This window comes from Amphiura filiformis, chromosome 20 (genome assembly GCF_039555335.1).
Source record: "Amphiura filiformis chromosome 20, Afil_fr2py, whole genome shotgun sequence".
NCBI classification, from domain to species: Eukaryota; Metazoa; Echinodermata; class Ophiuroidea; order Amphilepidida; family Amphiuridae; genus Amphiura; species Amphiura filiformis.
Window position 1 is genome coordinate 44,763,410 of NC_092647.1, and position 27,319 is coordinate 44,790,728.

The following is a 27,319-nucleotide window of genomic DNA, read 5'->3' on the forward strand; positions in this document are numbered from 1 at the left end:
TGGTTTGATAAACAAGTATGATTGTCAGTGTGTGTTAGGGACGAAGTCCCCGGTCAAAGTCCTGTTAAAAATGCAATGCTCATAGTCGACTTTTAACTCGGGCTTTCGCGATTATTAAACTGGTCGATTCTAAAATTAGAACTGTTCAGTATTGAAGTGCCATTATAATATGTAGCATTCAATAAGCCTACGTATATACTTTACTGTTAATATAATTATATAAACTTTTTCATAACCATTTACAATTATTTTGATGTAATAAAATAATATCAGTACAGTATAATATTGAGTTCAACTGAATGTGTTCATAATGATTATATAACATATTTTTATTTATCAAAAATCGACTATGGCATAGTCTATACTCTGCCGTGTTCATAACAATATTATTCAAAGGATTATTTCATGAGGAATGTCAGTTAATCATTGCCACTCAGCCTTGCAAAAGATTTATATCGGTGATTTCAGCAATACAACTACAGACCCAGCATAAAGTGGCAATGTTTAGCCACTACCTCAAAAAAATATGGAATTCAACTAGTGTGTATTTGCACACAGATTCCAGGCATGACAAATTTATGTGCTCTGCCTTAACACGTATTTTTGCTTCCATGCGTTAAGCGTTATCGATCTGTCTTGCATCACCAATGGTAAGGTAACTCAGTTTTATGCTTTGCTATCTATTTTGCTGAAAATGATCTGACGTGGTATCATCAATTCTCTAGTTTTAGTCCCCATCTTCTGTTTCTTCGACTAATGTCTTGTTCTCTATTCCTATTTCATATCTTTGTTGTCTGGTCTGACTCAACTATGTACATATGTGTCAATTCATCACCCTGGAGAAAAATAAGAATGATCACAACAATGTGTAAAGGCAATGAAGTGTATATCGCACTATTTGTACAACTTGCAATTGACAATTATTGAACTGGAAGACTTGGCATTGAATTTACACAAAACTGAAATGAAATGACCCAATTTTATTTTACTGGCACATGCCATTTAATTCAACCAATCCTGATTTTAAACTAGAATTATGCGGTTCTTAAGGTGACCCTACATAAAGGTGTGTAAATACAAATAATATAGCAACTTTGAAGTTGATCGGTTATTGGGTTTATTCTGCATGCAGCACAGTTGTTTAATGGTTCTGAGGATGCCTGGACTGATAGCCAACCAGGTAGACACCCATGCAACCATCTGGATGATAACAGAAGCCCCACATTTTTGTGGGGGCCAAAAACTACTCTCTTCCCAGTATATAATATGAATGATGATCATTCACCTGCTTATAGCCAATGTATTGACAATGAGCAACCAGCTTCAACATACGCAAGATCGTCACAACAACAGTTTAGAACTAGAAGTATGTGGTTTGGACTTTGGCCCCCCATGCACGAACGTGTGTAAATAACAAAGGTCTGTAAATACAATTAATACACACTATAATATCATGCCAATAACTAAATTTCAGCCAGAAGTGGATGTAAGGGCTTTTGAAACGGAGCTCTTCAAATACTACATATACATTCAATAGGCCAATCAAATTAAGGAAAATCAGGACTTAACCCACCACTAATTGCAACAGAAACCATTTAATCACCATTCATTACAGAAAAGTACATTATTAAGAAAATATCAATATGTCTCTATTCTCTATAGATATAGGGTCCCCAACTTATAAGTTCCCCCCTAAATACTTTTTAATATAAATCGAAAAATATTTGACGAAATACAAACCTGTAAAAAGATATGGGTAGCTTTATTTGTTTTACACATTTGGACAAAATTTCAGCGTCACACGTCATTGCGTTCAGTCACAATGGTTCATTATGTAAAAGAGCCCGTTTTAAACTGTTAAAAGTTGCATCTGAGTTCATAGGACTCAATTCTCAAACAATACAGTAGACCAGGGATATTCATGTGTTTGTAAAAGAAAACTTAATCTTGTTCTTTTTCAAAAGCAAAGCAGGTGTTTAATTCTTTTCTTTTTAATGATAAATGGCCGAGATGTTAAAAATGAGGTTGACCTTATCAATGAAAACACAACACTGCAAGAGCTAACCCGAGCAATCCAACATGTATGGAACAACATGGACCAGCAACGGATCCAGACTTTAATAAACAGCATGCGGCAACGTTGCAATGCACTTGTCAACAGTGCAGGAGGACATATCCCCTACTAAACATTATTTCCATTACAAACACATGGACAGGCTTAACATACTGTATTGTTTGACAATTGACTCCTATGGACTCAGGTGCAACTTTTAAAACTCCCTTTTTTACATAATGAACCATTGTGACCAAACGCAATGATGTGTGACACTACAAATTGGTCCAGATTTGTAAAACAAACAAGGTTACTCTTAACTTTTTACAATTTTACATTTCGTTAAATAATTTTCGATTTATCTCAAAAAGCATTAGGGGGAACTTATAGGTTGTGCACCCTATATCTGTGGACTAACTTAAAGGAACATCCTTTAAACAGGGTGTCATTCAGTGTCGGATTCTTGATGAACCTTTATGAATCAAGAGTCAGAAACTTCATCTGATGCCCGGGATCAGATTGTACTGAGGAAGAATGTTCAGTCATTGAAGTGTTCACTTTGAATGACAAAATTCCCACACAAGTGCCAAAAGCAGTGCTGTATTTACTGGCCTTGGGTGCATGCCTAGTACTTTTCAATTACATATCGATCCTACAAAGTTTCCGCAGTCGACAGTCATAACCTAAATTGAAGGCAGAATCGATACATCTAGAACAGAGGGGTGTAATACAAAAGTTTATGAGCCATTTAAAATCCCTTGGGTCCACATGCACAAAATAAATTAGACCAGGTCTAACTTTAGACCGATCTAACCATGGAGATTAGACTTAGGGAGAAGGAACTCTTAGGTATTTTAGATATCCTATTCTATACAATTTTAGATCCTGTGACTGGCAGCGTAATATTAGATGGATCCAGCTTAACTTTTGGACTTTGCTAGGAATAAAGAAGGAAAAGAAAAGAGTAAAAGGATTCCTCCGTAAGTCCACCCTCCATGGTCAGACCATGTCTTACTTGCGTTGTGCATATGCATGGACCTTGTATTTTACACAGGCAACTGAGGACTGACATTCACATATTGAAATTGTGAATGTTTACACACAAATCTGACAGGTAATTGCCACACCATGGACCTGACATTATATCTTGAATGGGGAACCTATAGGCTCAATTCTTTCCAATGGTGTGTAGTGTCCTCTGGAATAGGTCTTGTAAACATGGACTTCCACAGTGTCTGTATGCCTATGTTTTAAAAACAAAGCATACAAAGCAGATGTGATGTATATACCTTGTTTAGTTTAGCAGTATTCTACAGTCCATCCCTGTGCACACTGACAAGCTCCATTGAAACATGTACCACCATTTTTACATGGTATTGTACACTCATCATCACCTGTACATTGCATGAAGAAATAAAAAGTATACAAGTCATAAAATTATGATAGTTAAGTTAAGTAAAGTGAAACAAAATGACAAATTCTTTTAACATTTGCAATACTACCTATTATTACTGGAGTAGATCCTTCAAATCTTATTGAAAGGATAATTAATTAAAAATATGTGCAGAATTTTGCCTATTTTCTTTACTAATTGATCAATGTGCTCTTCCAGTTGAAGTCCATACACATATTGCATAGTTAAAGTCCATACATATGTTGAAGTCCAAAACGTGACCTTAAGGGGTACTACACCCATTGCATTTTTTTTGCATTTTTTTGCATTTTGTGAAGAAATGAGAAAAAAAATGGACAAAGTGGTATACAAAATGAAGGGGCAAATCTTCTCGTTCAATTGGTGGCATCGGTATCAATGAAGCGTAAATGCTTCTAATGTTATAAGCCAAAAGGTGGTACATCACTGATGTTTTAAATCACTTCATTTTGTAAAGCTTACTATCAACGGATTTCATTAAAAATATTGGACCTGCCTGTCGTCTATCATAGGTAGAGGATAGGCAAAATAAAAATTCCTATCGTTTATTCTCATTCTTAGTCAGTTAAATATTAATAACTGTAAGCAAATTTTTAAAGCAAAAACTAAGTTACCGTCATAAAAACTCTCTCATTATAAAATGAACGAAACTTGTACAACTTCACATGTTCTGTTGCGCGTATTGCTAGCGTGTTCGCGTATTCCGCACTAGTCTACGCATCCAGCGCGATACATACGCACACCTCTACACGCATGTTACGCATTATCAAGACGCATGATGACGTGGGGTCGTCTACGGGCTGATAGACGGCACCCGAAATCATGCGATTGTCCAATCAGAAATGTGTACAGACACCATCCTGACCTATGACCCAAATGGAAAAGGGGTCAACGACCTCTTCGAATATGACCAAATTTGACAATTTTAAAATTCGTTACGCATATTGCAGTCTTTCTTTGAACCCACTATTTTAGAAAGGCTCTCGCCACTTTCTCTGCATAGACCTGGTATTCAATGAAAGAGGAGGCTCTAAGCTTTACATTGGTACCACTCCCAGGGTAGGGGATATCCTAGAACAAATATTACAGCAATTCAAAGCTAGAACACTGAAAATCTCGTAATCTGTCAAATTGAAAATTGAACCCCTATACATTGCACAGTTAAGGATTAAGAAAATCTGCAGAAAACTTACAACTCACAGACAAGGTATTGAAAAACTTCCCAAAGGTTATATAACTTAAATAGTATATCAAATGAAAGAGGAGACTAGGAGCTTTGCACAGACACCATCCTGACCTATGACCCAAATGGAAAAGGGGTCAACGACCTCTTCGAATATGACCAAATTTGACAATTTTGAAATTAGTTACGCATATTGCAGTCTTTCTTTGAACCCACTATTTTAGAAAGGCTCTCGCCACTTTCTCTGCATAGACCTGGTATTCAATGAAAGAGGAGGCTCTAAGCTTTACATTGGTACCACTCCCAGGGTAGGGGATATCCTAGAACAAATATTACAGCAATTCAAAGCTAGAACACTGAAAATCTGCGTAATCTGTCAAATTGAAAATTGAACCCCCTATACATTGCACAGTTAAGGATTAAGAAAATCTGCAGAAAACTGACAACTCGCAGACAAGGGATTGAAAAACTTCCCAAAGGTTATATAACTTAAATAGTATATCAAATGAAAGAGGAGACTAGTAGCTTTGCACAGACACCATCTTGACCTATGACCCAAATGGAAAAGGGGTCAACGACCTCTTCGAATATGACCAAATTTGACAATTTTAAAATTCGTTACACATATTGCAGTCTTTCTTTGAACCCACTATTTTAGAAAGGCTCTCGCCACTTTCTCTGCATAGACCTGGTATTCAATAAAAGAGGAGGCTCTAAGCTTTACATTGGTACCACTCCCAGGGTAGGGGATATCCTAGAACAAATATTACAGCAATTCAAAGCTAGAACACTGAAAATCTGCGTAATCTGTCAAATTGAAAATTGAACCCCCTATACATTGCACAGTTAAGGATTAAGAAAATCTGCAGAAAACTGACAACTCGCAGAACAAGGTATTGAAAAACTTTCCAAAGGTTATATAACTTAAATAGTATATCAAATGAAAGAGGAGACTAGGAGCTTTGCACAGACACCATCTTGACCTATGACCCAAATGGAAAAGGGTCAACGACCTCTTCGAATATGACCAAATTTGACAATTTTAAAATTAGTTACACATATTGCAGTCTTTCTTTGAACCCACTATTTTAGAAAGGCTCTCGCCACTTTCTCTGCATAGACCTGGTATTCAATAAAAGAGGAGGCTCTAAGCTTTACATTGGTACCACTCCCAGGGTAGGGGATATCCTAGAACAAATATTACAGCAATTCAAAGCTAGAACACTGAAAATCTGCGTAATCGGTCAAATTGAAAATTGAACCCCCTATACATTGCACAGTTAAGGATTAAGAAAATCTGCAGAAAACTGACAACTCGCAGACAAGGTATTGAAAAACTTACCAAAGGTTATATAACTTAAATAGTATATCAAATGAAAGAGGAGACTAGGAGCTTTGCACAGACACCATCCTGACCTATGACCCAAATGGAAAAGGGGTCAACGACCTCTTAGAATATGACCAAATTTGACAATTTTGAAATTCGTTACGCATATTACAGTCTTTCTTTGAACCCACTATTTTAGAAAGGCTCTCGCCACTTTCTCTGCATAGACCTGGTATTCAATGAAAGAGGAGGCTCTAAGCTTTACATTGGTACCACTCCCAGGGTAGGGGATATCCTAGAACAAATATTACAGCAATTCAAAGCTAGAACACTGAAAATCTGCGTAATCTGTCAAATTGAAAATTGAACCCCTATACATTGCACAGTTAAGGGGGTACTACACCCATTGATTTTTTTTTACATTTTTTTGCATTTTGTGAAGAAATTACAAAAAAAATTGGACAAAGTGGTATGCAAAATGAAGGGGCAAATCTTCTCGTTTTATTGGTGGCATCGGTATCAACGTAGCTTACATGCTTTTAAAAGTAGAAGCCAAAAGGTGGTACATCACTGATGATTTAAATTCACTTCATTTTGGAAAGCTTAATATCAACGGATTTCGTTAAAATTTTGGATATGTGTTGCTAACACGTTAGGGAAATAAAGTTGATATGTAAAATGGGAATAAGTGGTTCCTGATTTCTTTTATGACTTCATGAACTTGGTGCTCCACAACTATCAAAAAAGGAACTGGTTAAAATGCTTCTATTTTCAATGTTGAGCTATATTTTGTATTTTTAACTTGCGACATTATTTCACTGAAACTTAATTAAGCCATAGGTAACAGGTTACCACAACCATACTACAGCAATGTTGAAAAAATTGTATTTCTTGTCACCTATACCACCATATTGGGTAGTTTTCCGTAAGCTTAGCTTTTGTGATTTTGGTAACTATTTTATATTTATTTGTGAAATCCATCTCAACTAGGCATTCTAAATTGTACTCACCAATTACATCCCAAGGTATATTAGTATATCCACCTTGCACTTCTCGATATATATCCAGTTAAAGACAGAATATCAAAATTATTCCTCATTATGATACATTTTGTATCACAGACTCTCACATGTGTATTCAAAATTGATGCTTAAATTTGACCTGAACCAATTGACCTATAACCTGACATACGGTGACCTAATAGCCTTTTCTTCTCCTAACAACACATCAATAACAACATCAATATCAAATTGACTAATGACTATGCATCTATTGTGTAAGTGTTTATTTAATTTATTCAGTGTTATATATTTTGCAAGCACCACTAGATTTTCTATAGAGAGTATAACAAAGGATTTAATGTATTCTATTCATGTACCCTACTTGAACATGTTGAAAAGAATAAATTATGGTTTGTTATGAAACACGCATCTGAGTTACCAGGATACGGTAAACAAAAAATATATAGGGCTAAAATGACTTACTATACAATGGTTTAAAAACACCTTTTTTATTTATTTTTTGTAAAATGTTTTATTTCACATGATCCGTGCATATATCGCCTCGCTATAAATGAAAAAATATTTTTTTAGACCAATCAAACCAATATATGGGTGTAGTACGCCCTTAAGGATTAAGAAAATCTGCAGAAAACTGACAACTCGCAGACAAGGTATTGAAAAACTTACCAAAGGTTATATAACTTAAATAGTATATCAAATGAAAGAGGAGACTAGGAGCTTTGCACAGACACCATCCTGACCTATGACCCAAATGGAAAAGGGGTCAACGACCTCTTCGAATATGACCAAATTTGACAATTTTGAAATTCGTTACGATATTGCAGTCTTTCTTTGAACCCACTATTTTAGAAAGGCTCTCGCCACTTTCTCTGCATAGACCTGGTATTCAATGAAAGAGGAGGCTCTAAGCTTTACATTGGTACCACTCCCAGGGTAGGGGATATCCTAGAACAAATATTACAGCAATTCAAAGCTAGAACACTGAAAATCTGCGTAATCTGTCAAATTGAAAATTGAACCCCCTATACATTGCACAGTTAAGGATTAAGAAAATCTGCAGAAAACTGACAACTCGCAGACAAGGGATTGAAAAACTTCCCAAAGGTTATATAACTTAAATAGTATATCAAATGAAAGAGGAGACTAGTAGCTTTGCACAGACACCATCTTGACCTATGACCCAAATGGAAAAGGGGTCAACGACCTCTTCGAATATGACCAAATTTGACAATTTTAAAATTCGTTACACATATTGCAGTCTTTCTTTGAACCCACTATTTTAGAAAGGCTCTCGCCACTTTCTCTGCATGGACCTGGTATTCAATAAAAGAGGAGGCTCTAAGCTTTACATTGGTACCACTCCCAGGGTAGGGGATATCCTAGAACAAATATTACAGCAATTCAAAGCTAGAACACTGAAAATCTGCGTAATCTGTCAAATTGAAAATTGAACCCCCTATACATTGCACAATTAAGGATTAAGAAAATCTGCAGAAAACTGACAACTCGCAGACAAGGTATTGAAAAACTTACCAAAGGTTATATAACTTAAATAGTATATCAAATGAAAGAGGAGACTAGTAGCTTTGCACAGACACCATCTTGACCTATGACCCAAATGGAAAAGGGGTCAACGACCTCTTTGAATATGACCAAATTTGACAATTTTGAAATTCGTTACGCATATTGCAGTCTTTCTTTGAACCCACTATTTTAGAAAGGCTCTCGCCACTTTCTCTGCATAGACCTGGTATTCAATGAAAGAGGAGGCTCTAAGCTTTACATTGGTACCACTCCCAGGGTAGGGATATCCTAGAACAAATATTACAGCAATTCAAAGCTAGAACACTGAAAATCTAAGTAATCTGTCAAATTGAAAATTGAAACCCATAAACATTGCACAGTTAAGGATTAAGAAAATCTGCAGAAAACTGACAACTCGCAGACAAGGTATTGAAAAACTTTCCAAAGGTTATATAACTTAAATAGTATATCAAATGAAAGAGGAGACTAGGAGCTTTGCACAGACACCATCTTGACCTATGACCCAAATGGAAAAGGGGTCAACGACCTCTTCGAATATGACCAAATTTGACAATTTTAAAATTCGTTACACATATTGCAGTCTTTCTTTGAACCCACTATTTTAGAAAGGCTCTCGCCACTTTCTCTGCATAGACCTGGTATTCAATAAAAGAGGAGGCTCTAAGCTTTACATTGGTACCACTCCCAGGGTAGGGGATATCCTAGAACAAATATTACAGCAATTCAAAGCTAGAACACTGAAAATCTGCGTAATCTGTCAAATTGAAAATTGAACCCCTATACATTGCACAGTTAAGGATTAAGAAAATCTGCAGAAAACTGACAACTCGCAGACAAGGTATTGAAAAACTTACCAAAGGTTATATAACTTAAATAGTATATCAAATGAAAGAGGAGACTAGGAGCTTTGCACATACACCATCCTGACCTATGACCCAAATGGAAAAGGGGTCAACGACCTCTTCGAATATGACCAAATTTGACAATTTTGAAATTCGTTACAAGATATTGCAGTCTTTCTTTGAACCCACTATTTTAGAAAGGCTCTCGCCACTTTCTCTGCATAGACCTGGTATTCAATGAAAGAGGAGGCTCTAAGCTTTACATTGGTACCACTCCCAGGGTAGGGGATATCCTAGAACAAATATTACAGCAATTCAAAGCTAGAACACTGAAAATCTGCGTAATCTGTCAAATTGAAAATTGAACCCCCTATACATTGCACAGTTAAGGATTAAGAAAATCTGCAGAAAACTGACAACTCGCAGACAAGGGATTGAAAAACTTCCCAAAGGTTATATAACTTAAATAGTATATCAAATGAAAGAGGAGACTAGTAGCTTTGCACAGACACCATCTTGACCTATGACCCAAATGGAAAAGGGGTCAACGACCTCTTCGAATATGACCAAATTTGACAATTTTAAAATTCGTTACACATATTGCAGTCTTTCTTTGAACCCACTATTTTAGAAAGGCTCTCGCCACTTTCTCTGCATAGACCTGGTATTCAATAAAGAGGAGGCTCTAAGCTTTACATTGGTACCACTCCCAGGGTAGGGGATATCCTAGAACAAATATTACAGCAATTCAAAGCTAGAACACTGAAAATCTGCGTAATCTGTCAAATTGAAAATTGAACCCCTATACATTGCACAGTTAAGGATTAAGAAAATCTGCAGAAAACTGACAACTCGCAGACAAGGTATTGAAAAACTTACCAAAGGTTATATAACTTAAATAGTATATCAAATGAAAGAGGAGACTAGGAGCTTTGCACAGACACCATCCTGACCTATGACCCAAATGGAAAAGGGGTCAACGACCTCTTCGAATATGACCAAATTTGACAATTTTGAAATTCGTTACGCATATTGCAGTCTTTCTTTGAACCCACTATTTTAGAAAGGCTCTCGCCACTTTCTCTGCATAGACCTGGTATTCAATGAAAGAGGAGGCTCTAAGCTTTACATTGGTACCACTCCCAGGGTAGGGGATATCCTAGAACAAATATTACAGCAATTCAAAGCTAGAACACTGAAAATCTGCGTAATCTGTCAAATTGAAAATTGAACCCCTATACATTGCACAGTTAAGGATTAAGAAAATCTGCAGAAAACTGACAACTCGCAGACAAGGGATTGAAAAACTTCCCAAAGGTTATATAACTTAAATAGTATATCAAATGAAAGAGGAGACTAGTAGCTTTGCACAGACACCATCTTGACCTATGACCCAAATGGAAAAGGGGTCAACGACCTCTTCGAATATGACCAAATTTGACAATTTTAAAATTAGTTACACATATTGCAGTCTTTCTTTGAACCCACTATTTTAGAAAGGCTCTCGCCACTTTCTCTGCATAGACCTGGTATTCAATAAAAGAGGAGGCTCTAAGCTTTACATTGGTACCACTCCCAGGGTAGGGGATATCCTAGAACAAATATTACAGCAATTCAAAGCTAGAACACTGAAAATCTGCGTAATCTGTCAAATTGAAAATTGAACCCCCTATACATTGCACAATTAAGGATTAAGAAAATCTGCAGAAAACTGACAACTCGCAGACAAGGTATTGAAAAACTTACCAAAGGTTATATAACTTAAATAGTATATCAAATGAAAGAGGAGACTAGGAGCTTTGCACAGACACCATCCTGACCTATGACCCAAATGGAAAAGGGGTCAACGACCTCTTCGAATATGACTAAATTTGACAATTTTAAAATTCGTTACGCATATTGCAGTCTTTCTTTGAACCCACTATTTTAGAAAGGCTCTCGCCACTTTCTCTGCATAGACCTGGTATTCAATGAAAGAGGAGGCTCTAAGCTTTACATTGGTACCACTCCCAGGGTAGGGATATCCTAGAACAAATATTACAGCAATTCAAAGCTAGAACACTGAAAATCTGCGTAATCTGTCAAATTGAAAATTGAACCCCTATACATTGCACAGTTAAGGATTAAGAAAATCTGCAGAAAACTGACAACTCGCAGACAAGGTATTGAAAAACTTTCCAAAGGTTATATAACTTAAATAGTATATCAAATGAAAGAGGAGACTAGTAGCTTTGCACAGACACCATCCTGACCTATGACCCAAATGAAAAAGGGGTCAACGACCTCTTCGAATATGACCAAATTTAAAAAAATTTAAAATTTGTTACGCATATTGCAGTCTTTCTTTGAACCCACTATTTTGGAAAGGCTCTCGCCACTTTCTCTGCATAGACCTGGTATTCAATGAAAGAGGAGACTCTAAGCTTTACATTGGTGCTACTCCCAGGGTAGGGGATATCCTAGAACAAATGTTACACCAGTTAAAAGCTAGAAAACTGACAATTTACGTAAAAATTTGAAACAAAACACTACGTCATTCTTATGACATCAAGATTCCTGGATGGTGATTGGCTGACAACGTGTTGAGTCATACGTAAGTTCCTTTTAGCAGTGGTGATTTTCTATATGGATAGATATCGCTGTGTGGGCCACTGGCGAAAACTAACAGGTGCAGGGTGGGTTAAAACTACCAAGTGCGAACTGCATGTTAAACCCACCAACTGCAGGCTAAGGGCTCAAACTACCTAGTGCATCAGACCTTCATTTTTGAGGAGCTCGATTACATCAGCGCTCCTATCCTACAGCTCTCCTTAACAACATTCCAGGAGTATGATTTACTGAGCTCCTCACTTCTTGAATCCGTGTTTTAATAAACAGATATTTAAAAAGTTATACATTTACAAATGTATGTGCTTTTAATATCATGTTTTGTAAAGCACCTTGAGTTCTTTTTTGATGTAATTAAGCATAAGAAATAAATATTATTATTATTATTAAAAGATTGAGCTCCATGTTGAGCACTTTAGTAAACTGAGGAGAGTGATTAACAGAGCTCCCGGAGCCTCCTGCAATTTTCAATAATGAAGGCATGGTGCATACTGCAGGCCATACATACATTGTACATACTTAGTGCTGGCTGTAGGCTAAAACTACCAAGTGCAGGCTGCAGGCTAGGACTAAAACAATCTGGTGCAGGCTAGGACTAAAACTATCAAGTCCAAACCCACAACAGACTGGATAGATACAAAAGTCCCTTCATAAAATTAATATGGAGACAAATTTGAGAAAATATAACTTTGCAAATTGAAACAGAGGAACTAACAAAATGTTCCCCAGAACTGTACAAGGAATTCAGATTTTAACTGCCAAAACTTTCATTATGCCTTGATACATGTAGCTGTATATTGTACATATTCTGCATAACTACCAAAGTGGTTGATAGCTGACAAACAAATGCAAGCACCTTGATTATGGTATCATCATGGTATTTATTGTAATTCCAAGTACAGTTTCGGTCCCTTTCTTTGGTTATTTGAGACCATTTTGTGTTCAGGACCTTCTGTAAAATTGTAAACAAGATTTTACAGAAAAGCATAAATAGCTTTCATCAGCTGGGTAACACAAAATGATTTGTCTCAACTAAAAACAAAACACTTGTTATAATGTTTGGATTTCAATTAACACAACTTTTGCAGATATGATTTGTCTTAAATAAAAACAATGTTTGGATTTCTTTCAATTAACACAATATTTGCATAATGCCACATAAACGTTTAACAACCACCATGATATGCTGTAACTGATCAAGATTAGCGATGAAGATTAAAATGTATTGAAAATGAGAGTATTGTTTCTAATTGTTAAACAGTAAGAAAAAAACTTTCATAAAAAATCATAACAATAAATACTTTGTTACGAATGGAATGGATTACATGGAGTGCATGATGAATTGCAAATTGCAAAACAACTTATTAGTTTATATTAAAACAACGCATTAACTAATTTAAGCAACAGTGTAAAGTTATACAACTTTAAGCATGATTCATACACTCCTAAGAAAAGCCATTATAAAATATGTGAGGGTGCGTAAATATTGCATAATTGTAATTGTGTGCTGTACCCTGCAAGGCAAGATTTTCTTCAGCGACCACTTGCATGGGTACACTGTCATCAAGGTACCTACATAGGTACTCTGTTGGTACTGCACAGCCCCCCAACAGCTGTGGTTTTGCACTGGTACTACAGACTACTCATGTAGGTATTCTGTATGTACATATCTATGTACCTTGGCGACGGTTACCCTTGCAGGCGGCCGGTATAGAAATTTTGTAGTGTACACGTGACTTATACACAGAACTGCAAGCCAGTGCATTATACAATATTTATACATGGGCATACAGTTTTGAATGGCTTTTCTGATTAAGTGACGGTTCTAGGAGTGTATGAATTTGAAATGAGAATGACATGACTAAACAAAGGGCAAAAGTGAAAGGTACCTTGCAGGCTACCCACAAAATACACCTATACTAGCGGAGTGTGATAAACCAGGAAACAATACAACAACAATCTCCAAAACTCACCTTGTTTGAATGCCATATGCTGCAGATGCGTAGGTGACAGGGTTACTGGCATAGGCGTTCTTGTTCCTCCGCGTGCCACAGGTGGCGATTCACTCTTCGAATGCATTAGTATGATGCATGCTTATTCTCCACTTTTGCCTTGATTTTATTAGATTATCCATTTGAAAGCTGCCATTCGTTAAAATAAAAAAAAATTAAACAGCTATTATCAAAACACTTCATTTCTGGGATCAAGGAGGATAGCGCATAAGATGTATAACTTTAGCTTAACATGCTTTAAACGTCTATGTGTTGAGCACCATCATGACCATGTTCATTTTCATTATATTAAATATTATGGGTTTTATACATGTACACAGCACCTATCATAATAATGTTAATATTTGGTTTGGGAAAATATAGCATTGTGTTTACATTCACAAAACATCTGATGCTGTCTACTGAAGATAGCTAACCTTATATACATGTATTAGGGCTAGTTTGATGCTATGCACTAATAGCTTACATTAAGGCTAGTATGCTGCTATCTACTGCAAACAGCTCACCGTATATCAGGGTGGGTCTGATAATGTCTACTCAAGATCGAGTACTCGAAATGTAGGCCTATGTTATCAATTCACATAGGAAAGTAGCCTTGATCAAGAATTCTTGCTTTCTCTAACATGCCCATTTGTGATCAGTGTAATTAATACAAGGCAAGGATGTGGTCTGTGGTAGTAGTAGGGCTATGGCATGTATGGGCTTCCTCAGATCAGACTTTTTGTTTAAGACGAAACAGTGATATATAATTATTACACACTGCCTATTTCATGTGGTATTGTTCACCACCACAACAGCAGATCTAATGGTGAATTAAACTTGTAATGAAATTGTCGAGTTTTGTTTTGAGCCTCTGTATTTTTCCTCAGGAGTTACCGCTCCCTCGGAAAAATACCTCAGCCCAAAACAAAACCCTCCGATTTCACACAATGACCTCAAAATAGATGGTGCGCAGTTATTATTGTCTAATCAGGGACTTTGCTGCTACAAGAGCGCACACCCTAGACATTCCACAAATAACCATCGCAACCAGGATCAGCTCCCCGAGTTTCGTACGGGTTACAACGAGACAATTAGCAGTAAGTTCCTTGTCCAGGGGAATTTCAAGCTAACTCAATTTTCCACGAGAGCATAATAAGCACCGCCAGGGTTCGAACCCACAACCTCTCGCACCATAGTCAGACGCCTTAACAATTGAGCTAACTTGAAAGTCATATTCAAATGCTAAAGTGTGTCAAGTTCAATTAACCATAACTCCGCTTCCGGATATCGTAAGAAGTCAAATGATGAATCATTTTAAAGCTTATGACATATAGGCCTACTTTCTAAAGATGAAAAAAAAATCACTTTGGTACTCTATTTCTGAAATTCTAGTGTCACATAGCAGATATTTGACACACATTTGGCATGTCAGAATATATTTACCATTATTAAGCTACAGGCAACCTAGTATTGCTATAGTTAAGTTTTACTATTTTTGATCAAGATTGGTTCAGTGGTTCTTACCTCGATCATCTGGCTCCATAGGAATGATTGTACACAAAGCAAAGATTCACTTTTTATCCGTTTATTAAAAGCAACATCTTTCATATGCAAAGATGAATGGGTGTACATATTTCATGTACATCACATTAGGCCTAGATGTTGCCACCGCATTTCTCAACTGCTTTCGATGCCGTAATTGGCATACGACACATCTCTTCAGGGTCAAGTTCTATGGGGTCATAGCGTAGCTTGGCCTTGGTGGCTGCTTTCAAACCCTGGGATCCTACTGGTAGATATATAACCATAACTGTCTCTCATCGCCTATCTGTGTGATTATAGAATAATGGGATGAAATGTAAAGTTTTTTAAAAAGCTCAGTGATTTAAAGTCACAGGCCTCAGCACGCTTTACACTGAATTTGCTGACCACTGTGGCCCAAAACACACAATATATAAACTATTTGGCAAGAATCAGGGACTTCCAGCTAAGCGCACACCCTATACATACCACAATAAACCATCACAGCCAGGATGAGCTCCCAGAGTACTTGTATGGGTAACCAAGACAATAAGCAGTAAGTTCTTTGTCCAGGGGAATTTCAAGCTAACTCAATTATATCACAAGAACAAACATGGACTGCGCCTGGGCTCAAACACCAGAGTCTAATGCTTGACCGATTGAGCTAATTTGACTGCTTAAGGGACCGTTCACAAACAATTGTTAGAGGGGGCCTGATGCAAAATAGGGGGCCTTAAAGGTTTTGACCCTCCTGAGGGAAAAAAGACCACAAATTTTCCTGGGAAAATTGAGTTTATATGCTTTTCTATGGGGTTACCCATAATTATCTGGTCAAAAGGGGGCCCTAAAATTTGTGAGATCTGAATTTTTTTTTTTTTGCGATGAAATGTTTTTTGCATCAGCCCCCCAACAAGTGTTTGTGAATGGTCCCTAAATCTGAAATGTTCCTGGCTTTATATTCTCCTTTGATATCTATTTGAAATCCTATTTCATTAATGCAACCATCACTGATCTTGACCCCCTTACCTGTATGCATCCATATGTATACAGTTCCTGGCTTTGTATCCTCCTTGGGCATCCTTTTGGAATCCTATTTCATTGTATATATCAATGCCATGTACGGTACAGCGAGCCTGGAAAAATAAAATTACACAATTACACACTTAAAAAATATGATCTTCAGGATTTGTATTTAACTCTATCAACTCATCAAGGTGTTGGCCAAAGACCCATCCACTCGTCTTTTCGACGGGCCATCTCAAAAGCAGACGGATGGAAAAAAACCTTAACCTGTCTTATGGACAGGCAATTTTAGTTGCAAGAATAGTTGCCAGGTCAACTGGTTCACGCTATCGGTACCGGTATTCGGAAACTGAATCAAAATGATCACAACACAAAGTCAATGGGTTGTTAACAGGTGTGCAAATCAAGCATGAACCAGTAACTACTTAGACAACAAATAGTACAATATCTTTTTTTAAATGTCTATAAAACAGCAATTTCTGATGCAGTATTGCAGTTGGTGTGTATTATAACAGTTCGCCATTTGATATTTTGCAACATAGGCCCCCTATGACTGATTGTAATTTGACATGCTGTGGCGCACTCACTGGATGCCTAAATCCCAGGCTGGGTCTGTGGACGGGCAGTTTTGGGATCCCGGCTAACACCCTGCCTCTTGACCAGTGCCCCGATTGCACTAGTTGTTTAGTGTTTTGTTCACAACTAGATTGCTAGGATTTCACCTCGCCTGGATATTCGTAAATAATTTTGTTATTCAAGTACCGGTAGTAAATAACGAGGGGTCAGTGACACAAAGACATAACTCCATTCTGAGAAAAACAAGTTTAAAGTTAATGGTCCACATTCAATGACTTATGTAGTTAAGTCTATGTTTCAATGGCCATTGATTTTAATGGGGTGCTAAATGGAATTACAAGGCGATTCTCGAACCACGAGTCTCACCTGCTTTCGCGACTGCCTGCTTTCGCGATTACCTTTGGTAGAAGTAAATAAACCTGCAACAACCCATGGTGATTTGCCTGTTCAATTTGAGCTTGATTGGACTAATATTGAAATTTGACCTTTGACACCTGGCTGATGGTGATTCAGGCCTTGCGGTCTAGAATTTAAAGGAGAGTGGTTAATCACTCGCTAGCATGATGCTAGGCGAGTGGTCGAATTTTCACAAATACCATTTATGTAGGTGGGCAATTCCAAGCAAAAGTGGACATGACTCAAAAAAATAAAATTGCCTCTATGTATTTCATTTAACTTTCATATTATTCCAAACAGATGCAATGTTCAAGTTCTAAACTTTTTGCTGCATTTTTCTAAAATTTTGTTCAAAAAAAAAAATTCTTCGGAGAGTGTAATTTTAGTGGAAAAATCCTGTTCAACTTATATATTTTCTAAGTGGGCCTATTTTATTAAACAGGGGCACTTTTCTTTTTAATTTAATACATTTTATATCTATGAAATATGGTCTTCCAGAAATATCCATCACATTTTAAATAACCCCCGCTAATTTTTTCCTTTCATTGTGTTTTCATAACACTAAATATGGTGTAGCACAAGTTACCGAGAGATGCATTTTTTAATATATTTACAAAATGTTGGCAATTTAATTGATGCCACTTATTATTTTCCTTCTACTAGTAGTACCTTGAATAAAAATAAGAAATTGAAATACAAAACACTATCCATCACACAATAATGACCCCTAAAAACTGTAGCACAAGTTACCAGTAGCACAAGTTACCGATGTAGCACGAGTTACCATAGCCCACTTTCCAGCAAAGGTAATGCAAAATACCACTTGGCAGCAATAGCGGTATCTCCCAACTGCATGAATATGCATTTATGTAACCATGGTAACAACTGTCTAGCAGTAGTGTAGCCAGTGAGGGGGGGGGCAGGTGGGGGCAGACTTTCCTCTGGCAAACTAGAATTAATTAAGGTGGCACTCACTCATAAGTGTGTAAATGACAATGTTTTGTAAATACAAATGATATGCAATATGCAAATAAGCTCATTAATATTCATAAAATGCATATAACATGACAAACAGCAGGTCACAATATCCAATCACCAAACCAAGTTGATTGGTTATTAATGCATGTAAGCTGCAGAGTGGATTAATGAAAATGTAGGCAAAATATGCATATAAGCTCATTAATATTCATGCAAATAACAACACAAACTATACAGCACATCAATGAGTGATTTTTTAGCATGTGCTCTGCTCGTAGCACGAGTTACTGTTTTTTGCAGCTGTCCCATACGTACAAAAAGTTGATATATTCATTTAGCAATACTATGAGGATCTAGCCTTAAATGTTGGGTATTAAAATACAAAAAATACAGATTCCCAGGGCTGGAAAAAATGAAATTTCCCTGGAAGATGATCAAAATTTCCTTCAAAAGACCAATTTCCTCCAAATTCTTATGTATTTCTTTGTTTATGGACCTTAATTTCCCTCCAAACTTCATAATTTCCCAGGAAGGAGCTTCCCACTTTCCACATTTTTTCCAGGCCTGCAGATTCCAATCAAATGATTTTAAAAAGCTGGAGCACAAAGTATGTAAAAGGACGCCATAAAGTGTAGCACGAGTTACCGTGGAATTGCACAGGTAAATCAAGTAAAGCTTTGGTCTTGAAACGGTATTTATGAAGTTATGATGAAATGCGTGTGAGTCACGCTAAAATTTGTGACTTTCTCTGCTTGGAGAGGGCACAGAAACGATTAAATGCTGAATTGGCCGATTCAACTGCTGATTTTGGGAGATTCGCAGCGAGTGACAGTGTCTATGGCGAGTTGAAAATCGCTCTCTAGAAATCGAGTTAGAGGCGGCGGTGGCGGCGAGAGCAATCGCTTCGCCTCAAGCGGCAAGGCCTGGTGACTGTACCCACCAAGTCTCATGCCCATCCGACAGTTCTTACAAGTTTGACCTCTGATGACCCTAGTGACCCCAAAATGACCTTCCCAAAGTTTGGCTCTAAATGTTGACTGTACCCATCAAGTTTCATGCCCATACAAAAGTTTTAGTAATTTCACCTCAAATGACCCCTGAGTGACCTCTGACCTTGAAATGACCTTCCAAATATGCTCTGTTTCATGCCCATGTGAAAGTTATCAGTAATTTGACCTCTGATGACCCATTGATGACCTCAGATGACATTGAAATGACCTTCTTAAAATTTGACTCTAAATATTGACTGTAGCCACCAAGTTTAATGCCCATACAACAATTTTTAGTAATTTAACCTCAGATGACCTCTGGGTGATCCTCGCTAACCCCAAAATGACCACCCAAAAATTAAGCTCTAAATGTTGACTGTGCCCACCAAGTTTCATGCCCATACAACAGTTTTTAATAATTTGACCTCAGATGACCCTGGCGACCCCTGGGTGACCCTGAACAAATATATTTGGTTCTAAATGCTGACTGCATCCACCAAGTTTCATGCCCATACAACAGTTTTTAGTAATTTGACCTCAGATGACCCCTGGATGACCTTCAAAAAATTTGGCTCCAAATTTTGACTGTGCCCACTAAGTTTCATGCCCATTTAACAGTGTTTAGTAATTTGACCTCAGATGACCCCTGGGTGACCTTGGATGACCCCAAAATGACCGTCCAAAAATTTGGCTCCAAATTTTGACTGTGCCCACTAAGTTTCATGCCCATTTAACAGTTTTTAGTAATTTGAACTCAGATGACCCCTGACCTCAAATGACCCTGCAATGACCTTCCGAAAATTTGGCTGTAAATGTTGACTGTAACTAGTCTGTACCCACCAAGTTTCATGCCCGTACAACAGTTTTTAGTAATTTGACCTCAGATGACCCCTGGGTGACCTAGAATGACCCTGAAATGACCTTCCAAAATTTGACTCTAAATGTTGACTGAACTCACCAAGTTTTGTGCCCATCGACAGTTTTTAGTAATTTGACCTCAGATGACCCCTGGATGACCTCGGGTGACCTTGAACCACTAACCAATACAAACTTGTTCTATCTGGGGTCAAGATGCACCCACCCATCAAGTTTGAAGAATGTGCAACCCCTAGTCTCAGAGAAAATAGGTTTTTGCATGTTATACATAAATTATGCAAATTAGGTACTTAATTACCATATAAATCGAATCAGGTCTTGATCATTAGGTCATGCCACCCCCTACCAAGTTTCATCATCATAGCGCATATAGGGTTCTTCTTGCCGATCCCCAGATACAACTCCGTAAGGCGGATTTCTCCAGATTTCCAGCCATATTTGTAGAAGCATTCTGCATAAATTATGCAGATTAGAAAAACTAAAAAACTAAATGCGCATACTTTTCGTCGAGGTGATCAGCAGGCGTGTATCATTCCTGCAACCATGCGCCTGACAGATCTTGAGATAGTCTGTCCACAAACTCCGCTATCAATTTACGCTGATTTTCGCATAAAATATGCAAATTAGCTAGATGTTAATTTGCATATTTTTCACCGAAAACATGGTTACGGAGCAAACTTGGATGTCCTTCCTCCCACCAAGTAGCCTACCCGTAGGTCTTACGGTTACCCAGATACAGCTCCGGACAGACACACACATCCACACACCCACCCCCACACACAGATTACTAAGTCAAGCGAGACAAAAAAATGGAGTTACGTCTTTGTGTTACTGACCCCTGGAATTATGATCTGATCATTCATGCTTGTCAAATGAATTACTGAATGTATGTGATAATGTGAATGCTTGTGGGTGCTGACTGTGGCATACACCTTGTGTACCCGTACCCAAGCATCCTTTTGTCCATGTCCAATGAAAATCTATCACAGTATGTGCAAACAGCAACCCAATATATGCATTGACCATTTTAGGTCAATGACTTTAAATGACCCCTAGATTACCTTTGAACCCACATCTGCTGGGGTCACATGTGTATGCCTACACAAGCACCCTTGTTTCCAAGTGCCATGAGAATCCACCATGTGCAGTAAGTGGAAACAGCACTTATTACGCATATATTTTTCATATTGACCATTGTGGGTCAATGACCTCAAATGACCCCTAGATGACCTTTGACTTGACATCTGTTGGGATGTGGGTCACTACCAAGCATCGTTGTGTCCAAGTCCCATGAAAATCCAACACAATTATGCATTGACAATTTTGGGTTAATGACCTTAAATGACCCCTAGATAACCTTTGAGTGGCCCCGCAGCCGATATCCACTACGATAAAATACCTGGCTGTCGTCTATCATAGATAGAGGATAGTAAAAATAAATAATCCTATCGTTTATTCTCATTCTTAGTCAGTTGAATATTATTTCAATAACTGTAATCTATTTTTTAAGCAAAAATTAAATTATAAAAACTCCCCTTTCTCTAAAATGAATGAAACTTATTTACATTTACAACTTCTTTTCTTTTTTTTCGTGTTCTACGGTACTACTATAGTGGGAATTCCAATTGAATGAATGCAGCTTTCAATAGCGTGACAAATTTTTGCGTACACTGCGCGATGTACGCCAGCGTGTGCGACTGTGCATGAGTAACACGGAAGTGAACCCAACCATGCCAACGCACTCATGATTGGATAGCATTGTTTCCAAGGTCGTGCGTTCGCGTTGTAGTTTGAAATACGCAATATACGATCGCGGTTGGATCGAGTGCAGCTGTTAAAAGCTGCGTTCATTCAATTGGAATTCTTACTATAGCGTGTGTATTCCGCAATGCATCTACGCATACAGCGCGATATTTGTTACACGCATTCGCACACCTCTACGATCGTGTTACGCGCTATCAACACTCATGATGACGTGGGGTCGTCTACCGCCTGAGTGATAGACGGCACCCAAAATCATGTGATTGTCCAATCAGATTACATGTCTACGAACTAGACCACTCCCACTGACTAAGAATAGAGAATATTTCGAACAATTTATGGCCCATGCCACTTGGGCACTTGTAGGCCTACTGACATGACTGAATACTTTTACTAACTGTTGTATCACTGATCGCGTCGTGTCAGCATCAGCGGCTCGAGTGTAAACTGTCCCTTAGATTTGCGTACCGTATCGTAGTGAGTGATTGGTTTTATATAGTCATGATAGTGCATTCATTCATGCATTTCAAAGCAAAGGTTTATTGTGCAATGTGCATTCAAATTCTTAGTTAATACTCTTGAGGAAAACATGACATGTTGTTTCACTTTCCAAAATGTACATGCACTGTTCGAAATGTTAAAAATAACAACAGTAGCATGATATGGTCATGCAATTGAATTGTCAATCATTCAAGGTCTACTCCTGTTACTGCACTACCGTACTACATCATTACATGATGTGTATGCATGTATGGTAATTCATGATATGCTGCCAAATTCGGCACCGAACTCGTTATTGCGATAGTACCGTACTACATAAAATTTGATTTATACGAGCGATAAAACTGTTATCCATCAAAATGTATCCATTATTTTGAAAATTATTTGTGTATAAAAGTCAAGTGAACAAACAGAACATGATAAATAAATATTATAGGGAAAAAAGCATGAAAAAATTGAAAGTAAGCTTACCTTGAATCGATCATGCCGGGCGATCATGATTCACTACATGATTTGCTGGGCAGAGTTGATGTTGTCCTGAGTAATAAGCGTCAAAATATGGTTTTCCAGACAGCAAAAGAGCAAATAAATGTGATGTATAACCTCGAAATCTGCATTATGCTGTATTTTCATCACGCATCACGAAGGTCATGCTAAATTGATGTTGTGCCGCTGTGCATGAGTGAGTGTTGCCCGTGCAATAATTTGGTGGTGTTGCCACAGTTGCCACACTTCACTTTGTCACTGAGTTTTATTCTGTTAAATCATTATCACGCCATGATTTAAACATCAGGACAATGAACAAAAATGTTAACACGCAGTTTATTGTCTTTAATTCTTCCCTGGTCTTTTAAGATTGTTTACAAAAGAATAAAATTAAGATAATTTAAATAAGCAGTTAATATTCATGGAAGAGGCTATTTCTGGCAAAACTTTTCCCTCAATGACCAAAAACACAAAAACCAAAAACACACCCCGAAAGCTCTTCCCATTGACTATACAGAGAGAGAGGCCAAAAACACAGGAAATAGCAAGTCTGAGTGACCAAAACACACTTTGGATCTCTCTCTCTCTCTCTCTCTCTCTCTCTCTCTCTCTCTCTCTCTCTCTCTCTCTCTCTCTCTCTCTCTCTCTCTCTCTCTCTCTCTCTCTCTCTCTCTCTCTCTCTCTCTCTCTCTCTCTCTCTCTCTCTCTCTCTCTCTCTCTCTCTCTCTCTCTCTCTCTCTCTCTCTCTCTCTCTCTCTCTCTCTCTCTCTCTCTCTCTCTCTCTCTCTCTCTCTCTCTCTCTCTCTCTCTCTCTCTCTCTCTCTCTCTCTCTCTCTCTCTCTCTCTCTCTCTCTCTCTCTCTCTCTCTCTCTCTCTCTCTCTCTCTCTCTCTCTCTCTCTCTCTCTCTCTCTCTCTCTCTCTCTCTCTCTCTCTCTCTCTCTCTCTCTCTCTCTCTCTCTCTCTCTCTCTCTCTCTCTCTCTCTCTCTCTCTCTCTCTCTCTCTCTCTCTCTCTCTCTTTTCTCTCTCTCTCTCTCTCTCTCTCTCTCTCCTTTTAGGGGGGAGCGCTAATTATTAACTTTAATATAATACAAATTCTGATTACCCCTTTAAATCCAACACGTGACGGAGTGTCCTTTTAAGACCAAACGGTGCAGAAAGTAAATTAAAGGAAGTGAAATTCGCTCCTAGGTTGCAATACTCGCCAAAAGTGTTGGGGGGCGCTTTCAAAGGAGTATCTTTTGCAGATCCACAAAACATAGAAAATTGAAATGGCGAATATCAGGGGTTTTTTTTGATCTGAAAAAGAACCTTTCTCAATTATAAGAACTATGTTAGATCCTGATGAATCGGTTGAAAAATTAGGCCTATGTATTTTCAAGCTACTGTTGTGAAATGATTCAAGTTTCTGGACGAATACGATATTCAATGCGATAAAGCTACACAGCAAGTTCAAAAGTTAGATCCACAAAACATAGAGAATTGAAATGGCGAATATCAGGGGGTTTTTTGGTTCTGAAAAAGAACCTTTCTCAATTAAACGAACTATGTTAGATCCTGATGAATCTGTTGCAAAATTAGGCCTATGTATTTTCAAGCTACTGTTGTGAAATGATTTAAGTTTCTGGACGAATACGATATTCAATGCGATAAAGCTACGCAGCAAGTTCAAAAGTTAGACGGAAGTTAATATTAATGAATATTTTGCGAAAGTAGGGCCCCAGGTGATTAAATTATTTTCCCCATCCACTAATACTCAAAAATCTCATTAATTTTTTTTTGGAAAGTTTCGTGTTTGAAAGATCTTTTTTTAAGAAGAAGTAAATAAATACTCCTTATACATGGGTCGATCATTATAATTTTATTATTGTTGTCGCTTTTATTTCATCAGCTGCCGTAGTATCATCCACAAGCCAAACCATCATTAAATCGGAAAGTTCTACACAAGGACAGCTCACAACTGAAGGTAAATATAGATGTGAAATAATGTGAATGTGACATTTTTAAACACGTGTGAAAGTTCCTGCAATCTTACTGGTTCTTGTAATTAAGATTTGATTTAAATCTGGTCAACCAGACATACCTATTTTTGACGGACGAACCGAGACGTTGCGACTGAAACCTTCAGTCTTCAGCTGGGTTGTGATGCAACCCAGGTTCTTGGTTATATAGTTATTGGTTATATGAGACGATATATCACCCCGGGTACACTCTAAATTACAAGGATTTAAAAGTTAGTAGTTAGGGACCAATCAATTTTAGATTTAAAATTAATCTTATAGATTTGAATTTTAAATCTTAAAGAGTTAATTTTAAATCTTAAAGATTTAATTTTAAGTCTAACACTTGATTGGTCCCTAATCACAGTCCCTTGGGATTTATTTTAAATGCTTGAAATTTAGAGTGTATATCACACGGTTCAGTATGAGACAATAGATGCACGAGAGCGGCTAAAAACAATACCTTTATTCTATAATTGATGAAAGTTTGGTGTTCAATTGTATTTTTGTCGCAACTTGCAGCATATAGTTTTCCGGTTCAAGTGTTCCCACAATAGTATGTTAGCTTTCACTGTCGGATATGTAATTTTGAGCCGATAAAATAAGGCAAAACAAAGAAAGTCGCTATTTAATTCCAGTGTCAATGTCGCCAATGCCTGCACTCCGTCGACTGAGGTCGGTCCTTTTGATGTGTTATGACCATCCCGTACACCGTGTAGTAGGCCCTACATCATGAACATTGCGTCTACGTGACCAATATTTCGACTGATGAATAAAACGACGGTTTTTATTCAAAATATCAGATGTCACAAATACGGCACCTCAAGCCTTGATTTTGCAGGGTATGTTAGTACATTTTAATCGCGACAAAAATCAGAATTTTGAAAAACATTGAAAGGCACCCTCTTCAGCAAATGTTACAAACACAATTGTTGTGCAATACGAAATAATTGGAACGAAGCCAATACAAATGAGCCCAGCACAAACACTCTGATGACAGTCTTGTATTTTGTTTCTTGTATGTTTGTTTGTTTGTTTGTTTGTTTATTTTAGTTGCCGTTGAATCAACCACCAGCCAAGTCACCACGAATCCTGGAAGTACTTCTGCTGCTGAGCAGCTTACTACTGAAGGTAAAAAAAATGTAGGCCTAAATTATTTCCGTATAATGTTCGTTAGGCTAAAAAAATGTGTCAAGCTGCCTCACACGATCGTTTTGCGTTTGCATTAATCTCAAAAAATATTAACCAATTTAATTTCTCCAAACTTTATATAACGCCCCCTACTAAAATGTTTCATTCTGTGTAAAAGATTGTCAAGTTGTGAGCATCTAAATTTCATCATCTGACTGAAAAATGAGTTTGAGTCGCCCCCCTCCCAAAAAAGGCAAACAAACATATTCCGCATTTATTTCAAAATCGTTGCAAGCTGAGTTTGAAACACAGGGGCCTAGGCCTACTATATTTTTGCCTTATGTAAGAGAAAGAATATCTGAGCTGACCGTCTGGCATTTCTTGAGAAGTTTCGGGACGGTCCGTGCGATTGGGCTTAAATGATTACGCAATGCGAAATATTTTTACGAAGCCAATGTTTATCATGAACACAAACACCTCAGATGACAGTCTGGTGTTTTAGGTGGTATTCGTAACGAATTTACTAAATTCAGGGATTTTCTTTTGTCGGTCGTGTAATTGAATGGGACTCTGAAATTTTAAAATGCTCATAAAATCACAAATTAGTAAACAATATTATTACAATCTATAACCGTTGAGGTTCGTCAGTAAACCTCACTAACTTACTGGTCCGCGTTCCGAGTGTATGGCAAGTAGTATGCACCAAGAGAGAACCACAATATGCTTTTTCGAGTAAGAAATCAGGTTTATGAATGAAAACCTGGTTCCTTGATTGACAAACCAGCTCATCAGTTTTTGCATCAAGATATCAAATTTTTTTATCAAGACAGTGAAGACACCAGGTTTTACACTGAGCTGAGGAAACCAGACGGGAAACCAGACTTGTCTTTGATTGAAGAAATTCATCAGGATCGGTAGAGTAAACTCAGTAACTAAAGTTCGTTGTATCTGATCCAAAAATTCCACTTACGTCATGTACGTTGTGTACGTTTCAGCTACACTGTTGCCTTTCTTGATGATGAGTTATTCCAACTGGCAACCGACGCTAGATGTATCTCCAGCGCAGATATTGGTGTT

The 27,319-nt window shown here is 37.6% G+C and overlaps 1 protein-coding gene and 2 long non-coding RNA genes across 3 annotated transcripts in view; 1 reads left to right on the forward strand and 2 right to left on the reverse strand.

The window, feature by feature from the left end:
- LOC140142344 (uncharacterized) overlaps nucleotides 1-27,319 on the forward strand; it is a 209,518-nt gene that overhangs the window by 181,663 nt on the left and 536 nt on the right. The window contains exons 3-4 of the mRNA XM_072164314.1: nucleotides 25,003-25,077; nucleotides 26,165-26,242. Coding sequence (XP_072020415.1) covers nucleotides 25,003-25,077; nucleotides 26,165-26,242 — 153 coding nt within the window. The remainder of the gene's footprint in view (nucleotides 1-25,002; nucleotides 25,078-26,164; nucleotides 26,243-27,319) is intronic.
- Nucleotides 720-14,155, reverse strand: LOC140143073 (uncharacterized). The gene is made up of 3 exons (XR_011857612.1): nucleotides 13,985-14,155; nucleotides 3,343-3,447; nucleotides 720-836 (listed from the first exon to the last, which is right to left on the reverse strand). It is a non-coding gene; the product is annotated as an uncharacterized lncRNA (long non-coding RNA).
- LOC140142763 (uncharacterized) lies at nucleotides 15,683-23,307 on the reverse strand. The gene is made up of 3 exons (XR_011857576.1): nucleotides 23,098-23,307; nucleotides 16,553-16,659; nucleotides 15,683-15,833 (listed from the first exon to the last, which is right to left on the reverse strand). It is a non-coding gene; the product is annotated as an uncharacterized lncRNA (long non-coding RNA).